Source organism: Salmo salar, chromosome ssa21 (assembly GCF_905237065.1).
Source record: "Salmo salar chromosome ssa21, Ssal_v3.1, whole genome shotgun sequence".
NCBI classification, from domain to species: domain Eukaryota; kingdom Metazoa; phylum Chordata; class Actinopteri; order Salmoniformes; family Salmonidae; genus Salmo; species Salmo salar.
Window position 1 is genome coordinate 41405582 of NC_059462.1, and position 20465 is coordinate 41426046.

The window sequence follows — 20465 nt, forward strand, 5'->3', positions numbered from 1 at the left end:
CGTGGCTGAGGTGCACCCATGACCAGCTCGGAAACCAGATTGCATAGCGGAAAAGGTACGGTGGGATTCGAAATGGTCAGTGATCTGTTTGTTAACTTGGCTGTCGAAGACCTTAGAAAAGCAGGGTAGGATAGATCTAGGTCTCTAACAGTTTGGGTCTAGAGTGTCTCCCCCTTTGAAGAGCGGGATGACCGTGGCAGCTTTCCAATCTTTGGGGATCTCAGATGATACGAAAGAGAGGTTGAACACGCTAGTAATAGGGGTTGCAACAATTTCGACGGATCATTTTAGGAAGAGAGGGTCCAGATTGTCTAGCTCGGCTGATTTGTAGGGGTCCAGATTTTGCAGCTCTTTCAGAACATCAGCTATCTGGATTTGGGTGAAGGAGAAATGGGGGAGGCTTGGGCCAGTTGCAGTGAGGGGTGCAGGGCTGTTGACCGGGGTAGGGGTAGCCAGGTGGAAAGCATGGCCAGCCGTAGAAAAATGCTTATTGAAATTCTCAATTATCGCAGATTTATCGGTGGTGACAGTGTTTCCTAGCCTCAGCGCAGTGGGCAGCTGGGAGGAGGTGTTCTTATTCTCCATGGACTTTAGTGTCCCAGAACTTTTTGGAGTTAGTGCTGCAGGATGCAAATTTCTGTTTGAAAAAGATAGCCTTTGCTTTCCTAACTGCCTGTGTATATTGGCTCCTAACTTCCCTGAAAAGTTGTATATCGCGGGGGTTATTCGATGCTAATGCAGTACGCCACAGGATGTTTTTGTGCTGGTCAAGGGCAGTCAGGTCAGGAGTGAACCAAAGGCTATATATGTTCCTGGTTCTACATTTTTTTGAATGGGGCATGCTTATTTAAGATGGTGAGGAAAGCACTTTTAAAGAAAGACCAGGCATCCTCTGCTGAAGGAATGAGGTCAATATCCTTCCAGGATACTGCTCGCTGAAGTGTTTTAGGAGCATTTGACAGTGATGATCGGTGGTCACTTGACCGCACACCCATTACGGACGCAGGTAATGAGGCAGTGATCGCTGAGATCCTGGTTGAAGACAGCAGATGTGTATTTGGAGGGCAGGTTGGTTAGGATGATATCTATGAGGGTACCCGTGTTTACGGATTTGGGGTTGTACCTGGTGGGTTCATTGATAATTTGTGTGAGATTGAGAGCATCAAGCTTAGATTGTAGGATGGCCGAGGTGTTAAGCATGTCCCAGTTTAGGTCACCTAATAGCAGGAGCTCTGAAGATAGATGGTGGGCAAGCAATTCACATATGTTGTCCAGGGCACAGCTGGGGGCAGAAGGTGGTCTATAGCAAGCGGAAACGGTAGGAGACTTGTTTCTGGAGAAGTGGATTTTTAAAAGTAGAAGCTCAAATTATTTGGGCACAGACCTGGATAGTAAGACAGAACTCTGCAGGCTATCTCTGCAGTAGATTGCAACTCCACCTCCCTTGGCAGTTCTATCTTGTCGGGAAATGTTATAGTTAGGGATGGAAATTTCAGGGGTTTTTGTGGTCTTCCTAAGCCAGGATTCAGACACGGCTAGGACATCCGGGTTGGCAGAGTGTGCTAGGGCAGTGAATAAAACAAACTTAGGGAGGAGGCTTCTAATGTTAACATGCATGAAACCAAGGCTTTTACAGTTACAGAAGTCAACAAATGAGAGCGCCTGGGGAATGGGAGTGGAGCTAGGCACTGCAGGGCCTGGATTAACCTCCACATCACCAGAGGAGGAGTAGGATAAGGGTACGTCTAAAAGAACTGGTCTTCTAGTACTTTCAGAACAGAGAGTAAAAGGAGCAGATTTCTGGGCACGGTAGAATAGATTCATGGCATAATGTACAGACAAAGGTATGGTAGGATGTGAATACAGTGGCGGTAAACCTGTGCATAGAGTGACGATGAAAGAGATATTATCTCTAGAAATATAATTTAAACCAGGTGATGTCACCGCATGTGTGGGAGGTGGAACTAAAGTGTTAACTAAGGCGTATTGAGTAGGGCTAGAGGCTCTACAGTGAAATACGGTAATAATTACTAACCATAACAGCAATGGACAAGGCATATTTACGTTAGGGAGAGGCATGCGTAGCCGAGTGATCATAGCAGTCCAGTGAGTGGCTTCAGGCAGCTAGCGGGCCGGGGCAAGCAAGCTAGCAGAAGGGGATTAGAATTCCCTTTGTGATTGTATGTGAGGGACGGTCTGGTACTCTATTAATTTGGTTGAAATGGTGGGCTGAGTGTCCTATCTTATATTAAAGGCCCAATGCAATCAAAATTCAGTTTTTCCTATTTTGTATGATACTGTACAACAGCTGATGAAACTAACACTGTAAAACTGTTAAAACATTTCATCAGTGTTATTTCCTGATAGTTGCTGGTTGAAAATACAGTCTACACAGGACCTTCTAATCAGCAGTTTTGCATGGGTAGAAGTTTCGGCTTTCCATGGTGACATTACCATGCGGTAAATTGGTTAATAGTCCAATCAAAGAGATCCAAACCGCTCTGCAAATAACAGCTACTTTTCAGTTTCCCCCTCCCAACTCAGATCATCACTCCAAACTAAATTCTTGCTTGAGAGATGGCCTAGTTTTAAAAAATAAAATCTATTAAATTAAAGTACTTAATTGTTACACAGAAATGATTTGTTATTGATATAAAACTGCTGCATTGGGTCTTTAATAAATTACTCTGAAGTATTTTCTACTGAAACTGACTTTTCCCAACCCCTCTCACAGACAGCAATTTATTCTTCATACTGTAGTCAATGTCACTGTTTTCCAGATGTTAGGCTATATTTGTTTGCATATGAAGCGATTACAATTTCATGGCATTCAATGTCCTATTTTCATTTTAGGAGCTCCTTTACTCTTAAGGAATCCACATGCTTCCCAGACAAAACAGTTTGTGCATATTTTATGACAACATTTTTGTGACTTTCTTTGTAATTTTTTTGGTCTTCGGCAAGTGTTTTATTGGCTGTTGGTGCACACACTTTTTTTCTTGAGGCAAACAGAAGTCTACGCCCCTTCGTCTGTGATTGGTCAACAGTAGAGATTCTTCAATGAAGTGTCATTCAATGAGAGACTAATCGTTTTCAAAAATGTTTTCACTTGAGAAATACTGCAGCAAACACCTTAGTTATATGTAAAATTGTGTGACTAAGATATCTACAAAACGTAAATGAATAACCGATTTCTTATTTAGATGAATTCTGACGCTACGGCGTCTCAAGATGGACAAACAGTACTATTGCCGCTTTTTTCTTGTTTTTCAAGCAAGGTCTTTCAAGGGAGTATGCAAGCACATTCGTTTGGTTCGCCTAGCCGAGTTTGGGTAGGCCGAACCAAAGCATGCTGACGTCTTTACTCGCTCTCAGTTTACTACCAAAATACTGCCTCTAAAGCCTGTAGTACCTATCAATCCCTACAGGTGGCACCACAGTCACAGCTAATCCCAAATCCCCTCTGCTCTGGAAGGCTTCTCTCTAACCAACCACCTCTTATCAACAGGGGTCCAGCCTAAAGGGCACCACTCCTGCTGTTAGTAAACCATCTGACGATGACGACCTGGCCAAAGGTACAAATAATATCCAACAGATTCTAGAATACCACATCATATTACATTATGAATTGTGCATGTTGATGAATGAATTAATACATTTATTAGACACATTAAAATCATTGAGAATGACAGTGTAGAGCAGTGTATTTCCATTTTGTTCCACTGCCTCTGTCCTCCTCCCATCTGCAGCCATCGAGCTGTCCCTGCAGGAGCAGAAGCAGTATGTGGAGACGCGACCCCTCACCGTGACCGCCGACCCCCCCTTCAATACCAACGGGGGCGGGGGTAGCAGGGACTCCCGGAAGTTGCGGGCGCTCTACGACTTTGAGGCGGCCGAGGACAACGAGCTCACCTTCAAGACCGGAGAGCTCATCCTCGTCCTGGACGACAGGTAGCTAACGACATGTTGCTATGGAAACCTGGCTCTGAGCCCCCTGCTGTGATGACCCATATGATGGCCTACTGTATAGGCAAATATGGGAACAACAGTTCTTCAGTTACATGTCTGTTGTTCTGCAGTGCATGCATTCATTTAATTTATAATGGGAAGTGTTTACTTACAAGAATGTTTGAACTGATTTAACCATGTTGATGCCACAGTGACCCAAACTGGTGGAAAGGAGAGAACCACAGAGGAGTAGGTCTCTTCCCGTCCAACTTTGTCACGACCAACCTCAACGCTGAGCCTGAACTAGGTACGTTTCCCCTCTTTATCCTGTCCAGTACCATACTTCACTCTTGTACCACCATACGGAGAGTCCTTCTAGTGTTTGGTTTCATGTTTTAAATCCTGACTCTAAAGTGGCTCTGAATAAGAGCATTAGCTAAATGCCTAAAATGTAAATCCCTCTCCTAACAGTAACGTATGTGGAGAAGACACCAGCCCCGGAGGAGCCCAGCATAGAAGCCAACGTAGAGCCTGAGCCTGTCTTCATAGATGAGGTGGGTGCTTCTACGTACCTGACCTACTGCATGGCTGTCCATACATGTAGGCCTATATCATGTTATATCATCATGTATATTTTCTTAGATATAATCAGTCCACCATCAGTTTTGATCGTTTGGCCATTGAAAACCCTCTTCATCAGTCCGTCAGTTGTAACTTAGTTACATTTACATTTACATTTTAGTAATTTAGCAGATGCTCTTATCCAGAGCGACTTACAGTAGTGAATACATACATTTCATTTTCATTTCATGCATTTTTTTATTTTTTTTGTACTGGCCCCCCGTGGGAATCGAACCCACAACCCTGGCGTTGCACATACCATGCTGGCGTTGCAAACACCATGCTCTACCAACTGAGCCACAGGGAAGGCGTGTTAAACGTTTAGAATGGTTAATAAAGTCTGACATTATTTGTTATACAAAGTTTCAATGTAACATCGTATAACAAGAATCTTTCTCCCACCTCTCCCCCTCTCTCATCCCCACCTCTCTCCCTTTTTTCTCTCTTCCTCCCCCTTTCTTCTTCCCCCTCTGTTCCTTCCCTTCTCCCCCTCAATCATCCTCACCTCTCTTCCTCCCTCTCTCTCATCCCCACCCCTCTCCCTCATCCCCACCCCTCTCACTCCCTCTCATCCCCACCCCTCTCTCTCTTCCTCTCTCTCTCATCCCCACCCCTCTCTCTCTCTCTTCCTCCCTCTCCTCTCTGTCTCTGTCTCTCCCCTCTCTCTCTCTTCCTCCCTCTCCTCTCTCTGTCTCTCCCCTGTCTCTCTCTTCCTCCCTCTCCCCCTCTCTGTCTCTGCAGGAGAAGATGGATAGAGCATTGTATCTACTCCAGAACACAGACCCTGCTGATGCAGCACCTGACTGCCAAGAGCTGGTCCAACTGGAGGGTATAAAACAATGACTTAATGCTCTGATAAATCCTAGTAGCCATGCTCACTGACACTGCAGTTGGACTATTTTCTAACACACACACAGTGTAGTTGGCTTGGTCACTGCACCCACACTGTTTTTGTCTGTTTAGCCTCGCCTTATCAATGCTTTACCCACCCAGGTGCTTGTGAGCAGATGAATCCAATGATTGATGACAAGCTAGAAGACATTGACAGGTAAAATGAATTTAACTGTAGTATAATTACCGTAATTTCCGGACTATTAAGCGCACCTGAATATAAGCCGCACCCACTGAATTTTTTTTAAATTATTATTTTGAACATAAATAAGCCGCACAAGTCTATAAGCCGCAGGTGCCTACCGGTACATTGAAACAAATGAACTTTACACAGGCTTTAATGAAACACGGCTTGTAACAAAAATAAATAGGCTTTAACGAAACACGGCTTGTAACAAAAATAAATAGGCTTTAACGAAACACGGCTTGTAATAAAAAATTAGCAGTAAGCTTTAGTTGTCTTTTTGCACTGAGTCAATTCCTCACGCTGCTGTTTCCAACGTCTTATCATCGACTCATTAAGACCAAGCTCCCGTGCAGCAGCTCTATTTCCTTTTCCAACAGCCAGATCAATCGCCTTCAACTTGAAAGCTGCATCATATGCATTTCTCCGTGTCTTTGCCATGATGAGGGTGACAAAATGACTACCGTAATCAGAATGATGGGAAGTTTGAGAGCGCTCAATTTAATCTAAACAGTAAACAAAAAAGTTGTTTGACCTTAACCCGTTCGGCAATTTCATTGGTCTAATGAAAGCTTCATGCCGCCAAAAAACTGATCACGTCACAGAATGTTTTTTTGGAAGAAAAAAAATTGAAAGCGGGAAAAATCCATATATTAGCCGCGTCATTGTTTAAGCCGCGAGGTTCAAAGACTGGGGAAAAAAGTTGCGGCTTATAGTCCGGAATTTACGGTATTCATAATGGACTATATTTACAATTGTATGTTAGAGGCTATACTGTTGCATGTCAGAGTTGTATTTCTATCGGTTAGGCATATATGTTGTACAGAGTTATTCAAATTGTATGTAGTTATACATACTTGATATAGTTTATATTGACTGTATCTGGATGACCACTACGATCATCAGTCTTTGTCCTACAGGTGTGGTGATGACCTCTATCTCCACCCCTCCCACTCTCTCTCCCTCCCTCCCTGGCAGGCAACACTCTGAGCTGTCTGAGCTGAATGTGAAGGTGCTGGAGGCCTTGGAGCTCTATAACAAACTGATGAACGAGGCACCGTTCTACACAGCTTACTCCAAACTGCAGTCCCAGCAGCAACCGCAGCAGCAGCCCCAATACGCACCTGCCTCCCAAGTCCCCATTCAGGTCAGGAGAAACAAACTATCTAACCACTGTCACATACACTACATGACCAAAAGTATGTGGACATCTACTCGTCAAACATCTCATTACAAAATCGCGCAAGCGTCCCACCCCTGGTACACCCTATCAACAGCAGGTGAAATATCAAGAGCGCCAAATTTGAAAACAATTAAATGTCATAATTCAAATTTCTCAAACATACAACTATCTTACACCCTTTGAAAGATAAACATCTCCTTATCTAACCACGTTGTCCGATTTCAGAAAGGCTTTACGGCGAAAGCATAAAGTTAGATTATGTTAGGAGAGTACATTGACAATAGCTGTGTGTAATGTTTTGTCAATTCAAAGACAGGCGTCACCAAAACCATAAAACCAGCTAAAATGATGCACTAACCTTTAACAATCTTCATCAGATGACACTCCTAGGACATTATGTTAGACAATGCATGCATTTTCTGTTCTATTAAGTTCATATTTATATCCAAAAACAGCATTTTACAATGGCGTTGATGTTGAGAAAATATTTTCCCTCCAATACCGCCAGTCAAACAGCACAACAAATTAAATAATTACTATTCGAAACCATTGGTAAAATATTATATTGTCATTCAAAGAATTATAGATTAACATCTCGTGAACGCAACCGCATTGCCAGATTTAAAAATAACTTTACTGGGAAATCACACTTTGCAATAAACGAGGTCCTGTGCTCAGAAAAATAGGCTTGGCGATACAGACTAGGCGCCATGTTGGAGAGATCTAAAATCAAAAATACTATGTAAATATTCCCTTACCTTTGATTATCTTCATCAGAAGGCACTTCCAGGAATCCCAGGTCCATAACAAATGTAGTTTTGTTCGAAAAAGCTCATAATTTATGTCCAAAAAGCTCCGTGTTGTTAGCGCGTCCTGTAGGCTACTCAAAAACATGAACGTCGCCCGCCGGACTTGTCTTCACCAAAGAGGGGGGAAAAAATATTTACGTTCGTTCAAACATGTCAAACGTTGTATAGCATAAATCATTAGGGCCTTTTTCAATCAGAACTTCAATAATATTCAAGGCGGACGATTGCATTCTCTTTTAAAACGTATTGGAACGAGAGTACCCAAACGTGCCCTCGCGCGCCAGAGTAGTATAGGCCATCCACTTATGACCAACTTTCCAAGTCTCTTGTTAGGTCAGTTTTCACAGTAGAAGACTCAAACCACTTTGTAAAGACTGGTGACATCTAGTGGGTGGCGTAGGAAGTTCTCAATGATTAATAAGTCCCTGTGTGTTTCAATGGCATAGGCTTAAAAGTAATTCAACACATCAGATATCCACTTCCTGTAAGAATTTGTCTCAGGGTTTTGACTGCCATATGAGTTCTGTTATACAGACACCATTCAAACAGTTTTAGAAAATTAGTGTTTTCTATCCAAATCTGTTAATAATATGCATATCCTAGCTTCTGAGTTGGTGTAGGAGGCAGTTAAAAATGGGCACATATTTTTTTCAAAATTCTCAATACTGCCCCCTAGATCCAACAGGTTTTAATATGGAGTTGGTCCCTCCTTTGCTGCTATAACAGCCTCCACTCTTCTGGGAATGCTTTCCACTAGATGTTGGAACATTGCTCCATTCAGCCACAAGAGCATTGCCTGGCTTGCAGTTGACGTTCCAATTCATCCCAAAGGTGTTCAATGGAGTTAAGGTCAGGACTCTGTGCAGGCCAGTCAAGTTCTTCCACACCGATCTCGACAAACCATTTCTGTATGGACCTCGCTTTCTGCGCGGGGGTGTTGTCTTGCTGAAACAGGAAATGACCTTCCCCAAACTGTTGCCACAAAGTTGGAAGCACAGAATCGTCTAGAATGGCATTGTATGCTGTTACGTTAAGATTTCCCTTCACTGGAACTAAGGGCCCTAGCCCGAACCAGGAAAACTGTCCCAGACCATTTTTCCTCCTCCACCAAACTTTACAGTTGGCACTGCATTGGGGCAGGTAGCACTCCCCTGCCATCCACCAAACCCAGATTTGGTCGTCAGAATGCCAGATGGTGAAGTTTGATTCATCACTCCGGAGAACGCATTTCTACTGCTCCAAAGTCCAATGGCGGTGAGCTTTACACCACTCCAGCCGACGCTTGGCATTGCGCATGGTGATTTTAGACTTGTGTGCGGCTGCTCGGCCATGGAAATCCATTTCATGAAGCTCCCGACGAACAGTTCTTGTGCTGACGTTGCTTCCAGTGGCAGTTTGGAACTCAGTAGTAAGTGTTGCAACCGAGGACAGACCATTTTTACACACTACGCGCTTCAGCGTTCCCGTTCTGTGAGCTTGTGTGGCCTACCATGTTGTGGCTGAGCCGTTGTTGCTCCTAGACGTTTCCACTTCACAATAACAGCACTTACAGTTGACCGTGGCAGCTCGAGCGAGGAAATTTTTTTTACGAACTGACTTGTTAGAAAGGTGGCATCTTATGACGGTGCCATGTTGAAAGTCACTGAGCTCTTCAGTAAGGCCATTCTACTGACAATGTTTGTCTATGGAGTAGAGGTCGACCGATTAATCGGAATGGCCGATTTAATTAGGGTCGATTTTAAAAAGTTTTCATAACGATCGGTAATCGGCATTTTTGGACATCGATTATGGCCGATTACATGGCAGTCCACGAGGAGAGTGCGTGGCAGGCTGATCACCTGTTACGCGAGTGCAGCAAGGAGCCAAGGTAAGGTGCTAGCTAGCATTAAACTTATCTTATAAAAAAAACTATCAATATTAACAATCACTAGTTAACTACACATGGTTGGTGATATTACTAGTTTATCTAGCTTGTCCTGCGTTGCATATAATCGATGCGGTGCCTGTTAATTTATCAATGAATCACAGCCTACTTCGCCAAACGGGTGATTTAACAAGTGCATTCGCGAAAAAAGCACTGTCGTTGCACCAATGTGTACCTAACCATAAACATCAATGCCTTTCTTAAAATCAATACACAAGTATATATTTTTAAACCTGCATATTTAGTTAATATTGCGTGCTAACGTGAATTTCTTTTAACTAGGGAAATTGTGTCAATTCTCTTGCGTACTGTGCAACAGAGTCAGGGTATATGCAGCAGTTTGGGCCGCCTGGCTCGTTGCGAACTGTGAAGACTATTTCTTCCTAACAAAGACAGCCGACTTCGCCAAACGGGGGATTATTTAACAAAAGCGCATTTGCGAAAAAAGCACAATCGTTGCACGACTGTACCTAACCATAAACATCAATGCCTTTCTTAAAATCAATACACAGAAGTATATATTTTTAAACCTGCATATTTAGTTAAAATAAATGTATGTTAGCAGGCAATATTAACTAGGCAAATTGTGTCACTTCTCTTGCATTCATTGCACGCAGAGTCAGGGTATATGCAACAGTTTGGGCCGCCTGGCTCATTGCGAAAAAATTTGCCAGAATTTTACATAATTATGACACAACATTGAAGGTTGTGCAATGTAACGGCAATGTTTAGACTTGGGGATGCCACCCGTTAGATCAAATACAGAACGGTTCCGTATTTCACTGAAAGAATAAACGTTTTGTTTTCGAAATGATAGTTTCCGGATTTGACCGTATTAATGACCTAAGGCTCGTATTTCTGTGTTATTATATTATAATTGAGTCTATTATTTGATAGCGCAGTCTGACTGAGCGATGGTAGGCACCAGCAGGCTCGTAAGCATTCATTCAAACAGCACTTTCCTGCGTTTGCCAGCAGCTCTTTGCAATGCTTCAAGCATTGCGCTGTTTATGACTTCAAGCCTATCAACTCCCGAGATTAGGCTGGCAATACTAAAGTACCTATTAGAACATCCAATAGTCAAAGGTATATGAAATACAAATGGTATAGAGAGAAATAGTCCTATAATAAGCCTTCCCTGTAGCTCAGTTGGCCAGCACAGAATTCTTTTTTATTGAATGTATGAAATGAAATTCACTACTGTAAGTCGCTCTGGATAAGAACGTCTGCTAAATGACTAAAATGTAAAAATGTATAACTACAACCTAAAACTTCTTCCCTGGGAATATTGAAGACTCATGTTAAAAGGAACCACCAGCTTTCATATGTTCTCATGTTCTGAGCAAGGAACTTAAACGTTAGCTTTTTTACATGGCACATAATGCACTTTTACTTTCTTCTCCAACACTTTGTTTTTGCATTATTTTTACCAAATTGAACATGTTTCATTATTTATTTGAGACTAAATTGATTTTATTGATGTATTATATTAAGTTAAAATAAGTGTTCATTGTTCATTCAGTATTGTTGTAATTGTAATTATTACACATCCTGTGTTATTTATTTATTTATTTATTTATTTATATATAAATAAAAATTGCCAGATTAATCGGTATCGGATTTTTTTGGCCCTCCAATAATCGGTAACGGTAAAGGCGTTAAATTCCTAATCGGTCGACCTCTACTATGGAGATTGAAAGGCTGTGTGCTCGAGTCTATACACCTGTCAGCAACGGGTGTAGCTGAAATAGCCCAATCTGCTAATTTGAAGGGGACACACATATGTGTGTGGCCTCGGTGAAGGCAGAGAGACTTTCAAAGTGGCATCCTATTCATTGCCTAGTTAAGTAAAAAAATAAAATAAAAATCATATGGTGGGCTCTGGTCAAAAGTAGTGAACTATATAGGGAATAGGATTCCATTTCAGATGCAGACCATATGTGTGTTTTGTCTGCTGTGCTGTTTGTCCCTGATGATGGATGTCAGTCCCTCCTTGGAGAAGAATGGGAGACTCCAGTGGTCATGCTTGGACTGTTTTACCACCTCATTTTCTGCACTGCTCTGCAAAACCAGTTCAGAAACAATCTCTTCCTTGTTGTGTACCTGGCTGCACCTGTAGTAATGTTGGTTGTATAGTAATGTATAGTTTACTGGAGTAATGCAATGTATACTGTACTATGAAATGTGTTTTACCCAATTTCACATTGTACTATTCTCTTTTTGCTCCCCCCCTCCCTCTCTCAGGGTTACCCAGGTCAGCCTGGTGGTTCCTACATGCCTCCAGGGATGCCCCAGGGCCCCCCAGCCCAGCAGGCATACATGGGCTCGGACCAGCCCGGACCCCTCCACTCACTCCCCCCTAACGTCACATCTCCCAACGGTCAGCCAGCACAGCTTCCTTACAGGTAAGCCTCGTACTTTACAGGGTTACACGTCTCCTCGGTATACCAGTACTTTACAGGGTTACACGTCCCCTTTGTATACCAGCCCTGACTAGGTAACTAGCTAGCTAAATGGCAGCCATTTTGTGAGGCCATTCTTGTGTCTGCATGTTTGTATTTTGAGACATCCCACTTGTGGATTTGTGAGTATTACATTTTTGGGGGTGGCATTGCTCCTGTGTTAAGAGGGTTAAATGTCTGTCTTAACCTCTCTAGGGGGTGTGGGACGGTAGCGTCCCACCTGGCCAACATCCAATGAAATTGCAGAGCGCAAAATTTAAAAATACTCAATTCAAATATTTAACATTCTTGAAAATATATGTGTTATACATCAAAATAAAGCTTAACTTCTCTAGGGCCAGTGGGACGATTTCGTCCCACCTACGTAACAGCCAGTGGAATCCCGTGGCGCGTTATTCAAATACCTTAGAAATGCTATTACTTCAATTTCTCAAACATATGACTATTTTACAGCTATTTAAAGACAAGACTCTCGTTAATCTAACCACACTGTCCGATTTCAAAAAGGCTTTACAACGAAAGCAAAACATTAGATTATGTCAGCAGAGTACCCAGCCAGAAATAATCAGACACCCATTTTTCAAGCTAGCATGTAATGTCACAAAAACCTAGAAGACAGCTAAATGCAGCACTAACCTTTGATGATCTTCATCAGATGACACACCTAGGACATTATGTTATACAATACATGCATGTTTTGTTCAATCAAGTTCATATTTATATCAAAAACCAGCTTTTTACATTAGCATGTGACGTTCAGAACTAGCATACCCCCCGCAAACTTCCGGTGAATTTACTAAAAATGTACTAAATTACTCACGATAAACGTTCACAAAAAGCATAACAATTATTTTAAGAATTATAGATACAGAACTCCTCTATGAACTCGATATGTCCGATTTTAAAATAGCTTTTCGGTGAAAGCACATTTTGCAATATTCTAAGTAGATAGCCCGGCATCACAGGGCTAGCTATTTAGACACCCAGCAAGTTTAGCACTCACCAAAGTCAGATTTACTATAAGAAAAATGTTATTACCTTTGCTGTTCTTCGTCAGAATGCACTCCCAGGACTTCTACTTCAATAACAAATGTTGGTTTGGTCCCAAATAATCCATTGTTATATCCAAATAGCGGCGTTTTGTTCGTGCGTTCAAGACACTATCCGAAAGGGTAAATAAGGGTGACAAGCATGGCGCATTTCGTGACAAAAAAATTCTAAATATTCCATTACCGTACTTCGAAGCATGTCAACCGCTGTTTAAAATCAATTTTTATGCCATTTTTCTCGTAAAAAAGCGATAATATTCCGACCGGGAATCTGCATTTAGGTAAACAGACGAAAGAAAATAAAGCACGGGGTCGACTCGTGCACGCGCCTAAGCCCATTGTCCTCTGATCGGCCACTTGCCAAAGGCGATAATGTGTTTCAGCCTGGGGCTGCCTCGATATCATTCAGCTTTTTCCCGGGCTCTGAGAGCCTATGGGAGCCGTAGGAAGTGTCACGTTACAGCAAAGATCCTCAGTCTTCAATAAAAAGAGCCAAGATGAACAACAACTTGTCAGACAGGCCACTTCCTGTTCAGAATCTTCTCAGGTTTTTGCCTGCCATATGAGTTCTGTTATACTCACAGACACCATTCAAACAGTTTTAGAAACTTTAGGGTGTTTTCTATTCAAAGCCAATAATTATATGCATATTCTAGTTACTGGGCAGGAGTAGTAACCAGCTTAAATCGGGTACGTTTTTTATCCGGCCGTGTCAATACTGCCCCCTACCCCCAACAGGTTAACTTCTTGTTAATCCAGCCGCCGTGTCAGATTTCAAAAAGGCTTTACTGCGAAAGCAAACCATATGATTATCTGAGGACAGAGCCCCGCATACAAAAGCATGAAAATCATATTTCAACCAGGCAGGTGCGACACAAAAGTCAGAAATAGCGATATAAACAATGCCTTACCTTTGATCTTCGTATGGTTGCACTCACAAGACTCCCAGTTACACAATAAATGTTTGTTTTGTTCGATAAAGTCCCTCTTTATATCCAAAAACCTTTGTTGTGTTTGCGCGATTTGTTCAGTAATCCAATGCCTCAAAGGCAGTCACAGCAGGCAGGCGAAAAAAACAAATAGTATTCGTAAAGTTCGTAGCAACATGTCAAACGATGTCTATAATCAATCCTCAGGTTGTTTTTAGCCTAAATAATAGCAATAATATTTCAACCGGACAATAGCGTCGTCAATATAAAAAAAAAACAAGGAAGGCGCACTCTCGGTCACGCGCAGGTAACAGGTCTGGGGACTTCCCACTATCCACTTACTCAAAGTGGTCTTACTCCCTCATTTGTCAGAATACAAGCCTGAAACAATTTCTTACGACTGTTGACATCTAGTGGAAGCCATAGGAAGTGCACGTTGATTCCTAAGTCAATGGATACTGTGATGGCATTCAATAGAAAACTACAAACATAAAAAAATCCCACTTCCTGGATGGATTTTTCTCAGGTTTTCACCTGCCATATCAGTTCTGTTATACTCACATTATTTTAACAGTTTTGGAAACTTTAGAGTGTTTTCTATCCAAATCTGCCAATCCTAGCTTCTGGGCCTAAGTAGCAAGCAGTTTACTTTGGGAACGCTTTTCATCCGGAGGTGAAAATAGTGCCCCCTACCCTAGTGAGGTTAATGCTTGTGTTAGGCAGTAGGTGGCTAATATTGTACCATTCTGTCTCTTCACTGCAGTGTACCATATGCACCTGCCGGATACCCTCCACAGATGGGTGTGGCCCCACAGATGGACATGTCAGCCTATCAGAACGCCAACCTGCCTCCAGCCTCCTATCAAATGGCTGCTCCATCGCAGCAGGCCCCACAGCAGCAACAGGCCTACTATCAGCAGCCTCTCCTATAAAGGCAGGCCGTGCAATACTATCAGGGCTGTCTGAGTGAGCAGCAGCATATCCCCACCAAAAGACACAGTACAATGACACAATCCTCCCCCTCTTTTGTCCTTTATGAAAAAATTATGGCAATGGTATGAGGTATGCTTGTGTCCCAAATGGCAACCTATTCCCTATGTAGTGCTCTACTTTTGACCAGGACCCATAGGGCTCTGGGCAACAGTAGCACACTATTTGGGAAATAGAGAGTCATTTGGAACACCGCCTAGATTGTCACAAAGGTCAGTGTCTGTCTGAGAGGTGTGGAGACCCACCGGAGGAGACCAAATGCCAACCTACCACCCACCCACCACGGCCTGTTTGGAAGGGATGAATGTTTTGAAACAGTGTGTGAAATAAGTACTTTTCCTTGTCTTGGTTTGCCTCTTTAAAACAGTTAAGGGGGCAGCTCATCAGCTGATAATTTCCAAACTGCTTCATTAATGTTGTGTGTATTTGTCCTTGTTCAGAGATATCTTTTGTTTGTTTGTTTTTTTAATCATCTTCTATTTTTAAATGTTTGTTTTTCTGTTCACTGTCTGGTTTGGTGTCTGTCTGTCTGGAGATCAGTCCAAATGAAGGAACCCATGACTGGCCAGGACCAGGGTTCGAGTCAATCCTTTTACATTCAGTCAATTCCAAATGGAATTGACCCCAACCCTGGCCAGGACTTTTCTATCCCCCTCTCTCTAACAGCGTCATCCACTTTAGTTGACCCTTCTTGGGGCCAAAGGTTATAGAGTGCTCTAGGTATAAGTCTTTTTGTGCTATAATCAGTAGCATGTTTTATTAGATACTATGGTACAGATAGAGATTAGCTTCCCATACACTGCCTGCCTTGCAACACTCTTTGGGTGTTTAATATGTTCTAGGAGGACACGTTTTATCATTTTCATTTGTGTGCAACTTCGAGGTGATTTTGTTGTGAAATTAACTGAAGTCATTGTTAAATACATTTAGAATTGTGACCATGCAGCCTTTCCAAATTACTGCAATTGTAGGTTTAGTGCACATTTTCATACACAAATCACTTTTTTTTAGTAATGCAAATGTAACCTAGCTTGGGTGCCTGTCTGTTTCTACTCTATTGCCAACTCCTTATGGAATTTGTCATGTTTGCCTTGACAATGACAACAATGCAGTTGGCAAGACAGCATAAACAGATCTGGGACCAGGCTAAATGGAATCTTCAGATGATATGGTTGTTGATTAACAACATTCATGTGCCAAGGCTCTTGGCAACTTGGTAGATGTCCTATATACCTTGAGTAAGTTGTAATCGCAAGATATAAGAGATTGATTGGGAAATGAGCCAAGTCCTAGCTATTTCTTTCTATGGTCCTTCTTCATTCACTCTTCTGTTGAAAAGGCTTTTGACCATAGACGTTATTAAAAGATGTTTGTAATTATTAAATTAATATCGGTGTGCTTTTTCATGTTTCTGGGCTGTAGGAGGTCACATTTTCATATAAATCTTTTTATGGAAATAATGGTTATCTTTGGAATGAATGGCTGTTTGCTCTGCATTTGGACCATTAATTTGAAATTGTAAATGACATCACTTGTATATTATCTTTCTCTGGATTATATCCATATGATCAGATATTATTTTATGGTTTATAAATGTACGGTATACTTTCCCCTTTAATACTTTTTGGTTTTACTTTATTTGTGTCAGAACAAATGGCTACCGTGACCAACAGTTAGAAGTGGCTCATTGGTCTTTATTGATAAACGTGTGAATTGTACAAAGTTTTATAGCTAGAGAACTGTTTGGCCTAAAATGTTCATCTGAAATGAATGAAACTGTTGGGTGTAACCGAGGACCAGATTTATTTTATTTTTCCCCCCTTTAGCTGGATAGTCTACTCTGACTAAAATAACTGTGTACACTTTATTTTTTCTTTATCTGCATCTGAAAAGGTGTTGTATATTAGATGTAAAATATCTTCTGGCATTGTCGGTATTGCACCTTAACTTTGTAAACATTTTATTTACCACTGGATGCCTTGTTTTCTTTAAAAATAAAATAAAAATGGAAACATCTTTGGGAAAGGAATTGACCCTGAAGCTGCTGTATATCTAGAACTCTATATATTTAAAAAATATTCCAGGGAATGTTCCCATTCAGTACTACCGATTATTATAACTGACTCCATGTTTTGTTACTTCAAGATTTCTCTCTTGTGTTATCATTGTAAATCCTTTTGTAACACCGTCAACTCTAATATTCTTTAAAATAAAATGTACCTGTGTTCAAAGCTTTCTACTGATGGATGAAGTTTTTTCATGTTGTAATGGACGTCTTGTAAGTGCGTTCTGTTTGAGGGGGTACTTTTGAGTTGTTTGAGAACAGTTCAATGACACGTTTCTGATGTAGAAAGAGAATAAAATGAATATCTATATGCAGCACAGATGCTGTATCTTAATTTGACCCAGTTTCTCATAGCAGGAAAATAATCAACTGGAAATGAGAATTATTATGTAAATTATCATTATTGGGCATTTTTTGTAGGGGTTGGGATATTTTTTCGTTGGGCAAATCAGGTCTGAAATTTAAAGTGGAAATGACAAACTTTGGACACCTTTTAAACTTTGAATACACTACAAGTTTGCATTTCCTGCTGTGCAGGGAAATACCTGCAACAACAGGATGATCAAATTAAGATACGGCATCTATAATATACAAGACAGATGGTGTGGTAATTTGTTCTCACGTGCAGAAAACATACTCATTCCCTTGTGTTACACAACTTAAGTCTCAATTCTTTTCAGTTTCTTGTTGACCATGTATGGCAGGGGTAATAAACTCTTACCCTATGAGGTCTGGAGCTGGAAGGTTTTCTGTTCTACTTGATACTTAATTGCACCAACCTGGTGTCCCAGGTCTAAATCAGTCTGTGATTAGAGGGGAACAATGAAAGAAAGCACTGGAACTGGCTTCGAGTGATGTATGGGGTCATATCTATTTGGAAGAGGGAGACCCATAACCACTATTCATCTTGTACCTGTGGAATTGGAGGACTGGAGCTAGTCCCTTATTGTCCGATATGTCATGTTCAATGGGTCATAAGGTTTGTTTCATCCTTTCGACTCCTCTGTGAAGAGGCTAGGTCCATTCTGTTATTGTAACAACTTTGGTGAGGGGTGTGAACAATGGTCTACTAAGCAGGAAGCATATTCACACTACATAAAAAAAAATCTCTCCCGAGAATCTCACTGTGGGCAGGAGACACGTTTTATTCAGTGAGCCTTTTCTTTATGATTTCTTCATGTGATATCTGGGGTGCTTTAGCTTAGTAAGGTTCTAGCACAGAGGTTGAAGGTTCAACAAGCCTGGTGTCCTCTCTAATTATCCCACTTCATGTGAGCTGTCTTCGGGTCTTGTACTGGCTTGTGTGCATTTCCAACATCCTCTAGGGGCAATAAAAATGTGTGCTGTTAGGGTTACTGGAAGACGAGTTGGGAAACATTGCCCTATGGCAGGGTCAATTTCTTGACTCTTTTTCCCACTGGAAAATGTCCTTGGAGAAGACTGATGTACACAGTGTACAAAATATTAGGAACACCAGACATAGACTGATCAGGTGAATCCAGACGAAAGTTATTATCCCTTATTGATGTCACTTGTTAAATCCACTTCAATCAGTATAGAAGAAGGGGAGGAGACAGGATATAAAATAAGGATTTTTAAGCCTTGATACAATTGAGACATGGATTGTGTATGTATGCCATTCAGAGGGTGAATGGGCAAGACAAAAGATTTAGGTGCCTTTGAACGAGGTATGGTAGTAGGTGCCAGATGCACCACTTTGAGTGCGTCCAGAACTGCAACGCTGCTGGGTTTTTCACACTCAACAATTTCCCGTGTGTATAAAGAATGGCCCACCAGTCAACTTGACATAGCTGTGGGAAGCATTGGAGTCAACATTGGCTAGCATCCCTGTGGAACGCTTTTGACACCTTGTAGAGTCCATGCTCTGACGAATTGAGTCTGTTCTGAGGGCAAAAGGGGGTGCAGCTCATTATTAGGAAGGTGTTCCTAATGTTTTGTGCACTCAGTGTGGTCCTCCATTGCTATGCCTAAATGGTTAGTATTATCTGGGATCCTTGGGATGTCCCTACCCTAGAGCCTAACCCTATCCCCCTCCTACCCTAAACCCTAACCCTTAACTATCATGTTTCAGGAGAAGACCCAGATACAGACAGATGGAAACAGGAGACAAAGGGCCGTGAGACATGGGTTTGATCCTAGACACATGAAAAATGGGATGGAGGGTACCAGGCAACAGAAGATGAACAACAGAGAGGCTAATGATCTTGGAGATGGGGAAAGGGCTGATAAACCGGGGAGAAAGTTTGCGGGACTCCACCCGGAGGGGCAGATCTCGGGTGGACAGCCATACTCTCTGCCCGAGACGATACCGGGGAGCCGGGATCCGGTGGCGGTCCGCTTGTCGTCGATACCTGGAGGTGGTCTTGAGAAGAGCCGACCGGGCTCTCTTCCAGGTACGACGACAGCAGCGGACAAACATCTGGGCCGAGGATATGCCGACCTCTTCCTCCGGGAAGAGTGGGGGCTGATAACCCAGGGAACACTCAAAGGGCTAGAGACCCGTGGCAGAGCAAGGATTGGTGTTGCGGGCATATTCAACCCACACTAGTTGCTGGCTCCAGGTGGTGGGGTTGGCAGAGACCAGGCAGCGAAGAGTCGTCTCCAGGTCTTGGTTGGCTCACTCGCTCCAACTCGCCATTGGACAGGGGGTGGAACCCGGAGGACAGGCTAGCCGACGACCCAATGAGTGTGCAGAACGTCTTCCAGAACCGGGACAACAACTGAGGACCCGGTTGGAGACCGGGTCCTACATCCCTCCTGTTATTTAACTGCCCGTGACAACAACAAAAAAATCCAGACAAACGCATGTCAAAAATGTTATAAATTGATTTGCATTTTAATGAGGGAAATAAGTATTTGACCCCCTCTCAATCAGAAAGATTTCTGGCTCCCAGGTGTCTTTTATACAGGTAACGAGCTGAGATTAGGAGCACACTCTTAAAGGGAGTGCTCCTAATCTCAGTTTGTTACCTGTATAAAAGACACCTGTCCACAGAAGCAATCAATCAATCAGATTCCAAACTCTCCACCATGGCCAAGACCAAAGAGCTCTCCAAGGATGTCAGGGACAAGATTGTAGACCTACACAAGGCTGGAATGGGCTACAAGACCATCGCCAAGCAGCTTGGTGAGAAGGTGACAACATTTGGTGCGATTATTCGCAAATGGAAGAAACACAAAAGAACTGTCAATCTCCCTCGGCCTGGGGCACCATGCAAGATCTCACCTCGTAGAGTTGCAATGATCATGAGAACGGTGAGGAATCAGCCCAGAACTACACGGGAGGATCTTGTCAATGATCTCAAGGCAGCTGGGACCATAGTCACCAAGAAAACAATTGGTAACGCACTACGCCGTGAAGGACTGAAATCCTGCAGCGCCCGCAAGGT

The 20465-nt window shown here is 42.4% G+C and overlaps 1 protein-coding gene across 2 annotated transcripts in view; it reads left to right on the forward strand.

The window, feature by feature from the left end:
- Positions 1-17221, forward strand: part of stam2 (signal transducing adaptor molecule (SH3 domain and ITAM motif) 2) — a 32652-nt gene extending 15431 nt beyond the window's left edge. For both annotated transcript variants that reach the window (XM_045704776.1, XM_045704775.1), the window contains 9 exons: positions 3509-3575; positions 3750-3951; positions 4161-4255; positions 4420-4502; positions 5311-5398; positions 5563-5617; positions 6623-6791; positions 11805-11965; positions 14764-17221. In XM_045704776.1, the coding sequence (XP_045560732.1) occupies positions 3509-3575; positions 3750-3951; positions 4161-4255; positions 4420-4502; positions 5311-5398; positions 5563-5617; positions 6623-6791; positions 11805-11965; positions 14764-14932 (1089 nt within the window). In that variant the 3' untranslated portion in view covers positions 14933-17221. The remainder of the gene's footprint in view (positions 1-3508; positions 3576-3749; positions 3952-4160; positions 4256-4419; positions 4503-5310; positions 5399-5562; positions 5618-6622; positions 6792-11804; positions 11966-14763) is intronic.
- The last annotated feature ends 3244 nt before the right edge of the window (positions 17222-20465 follow it).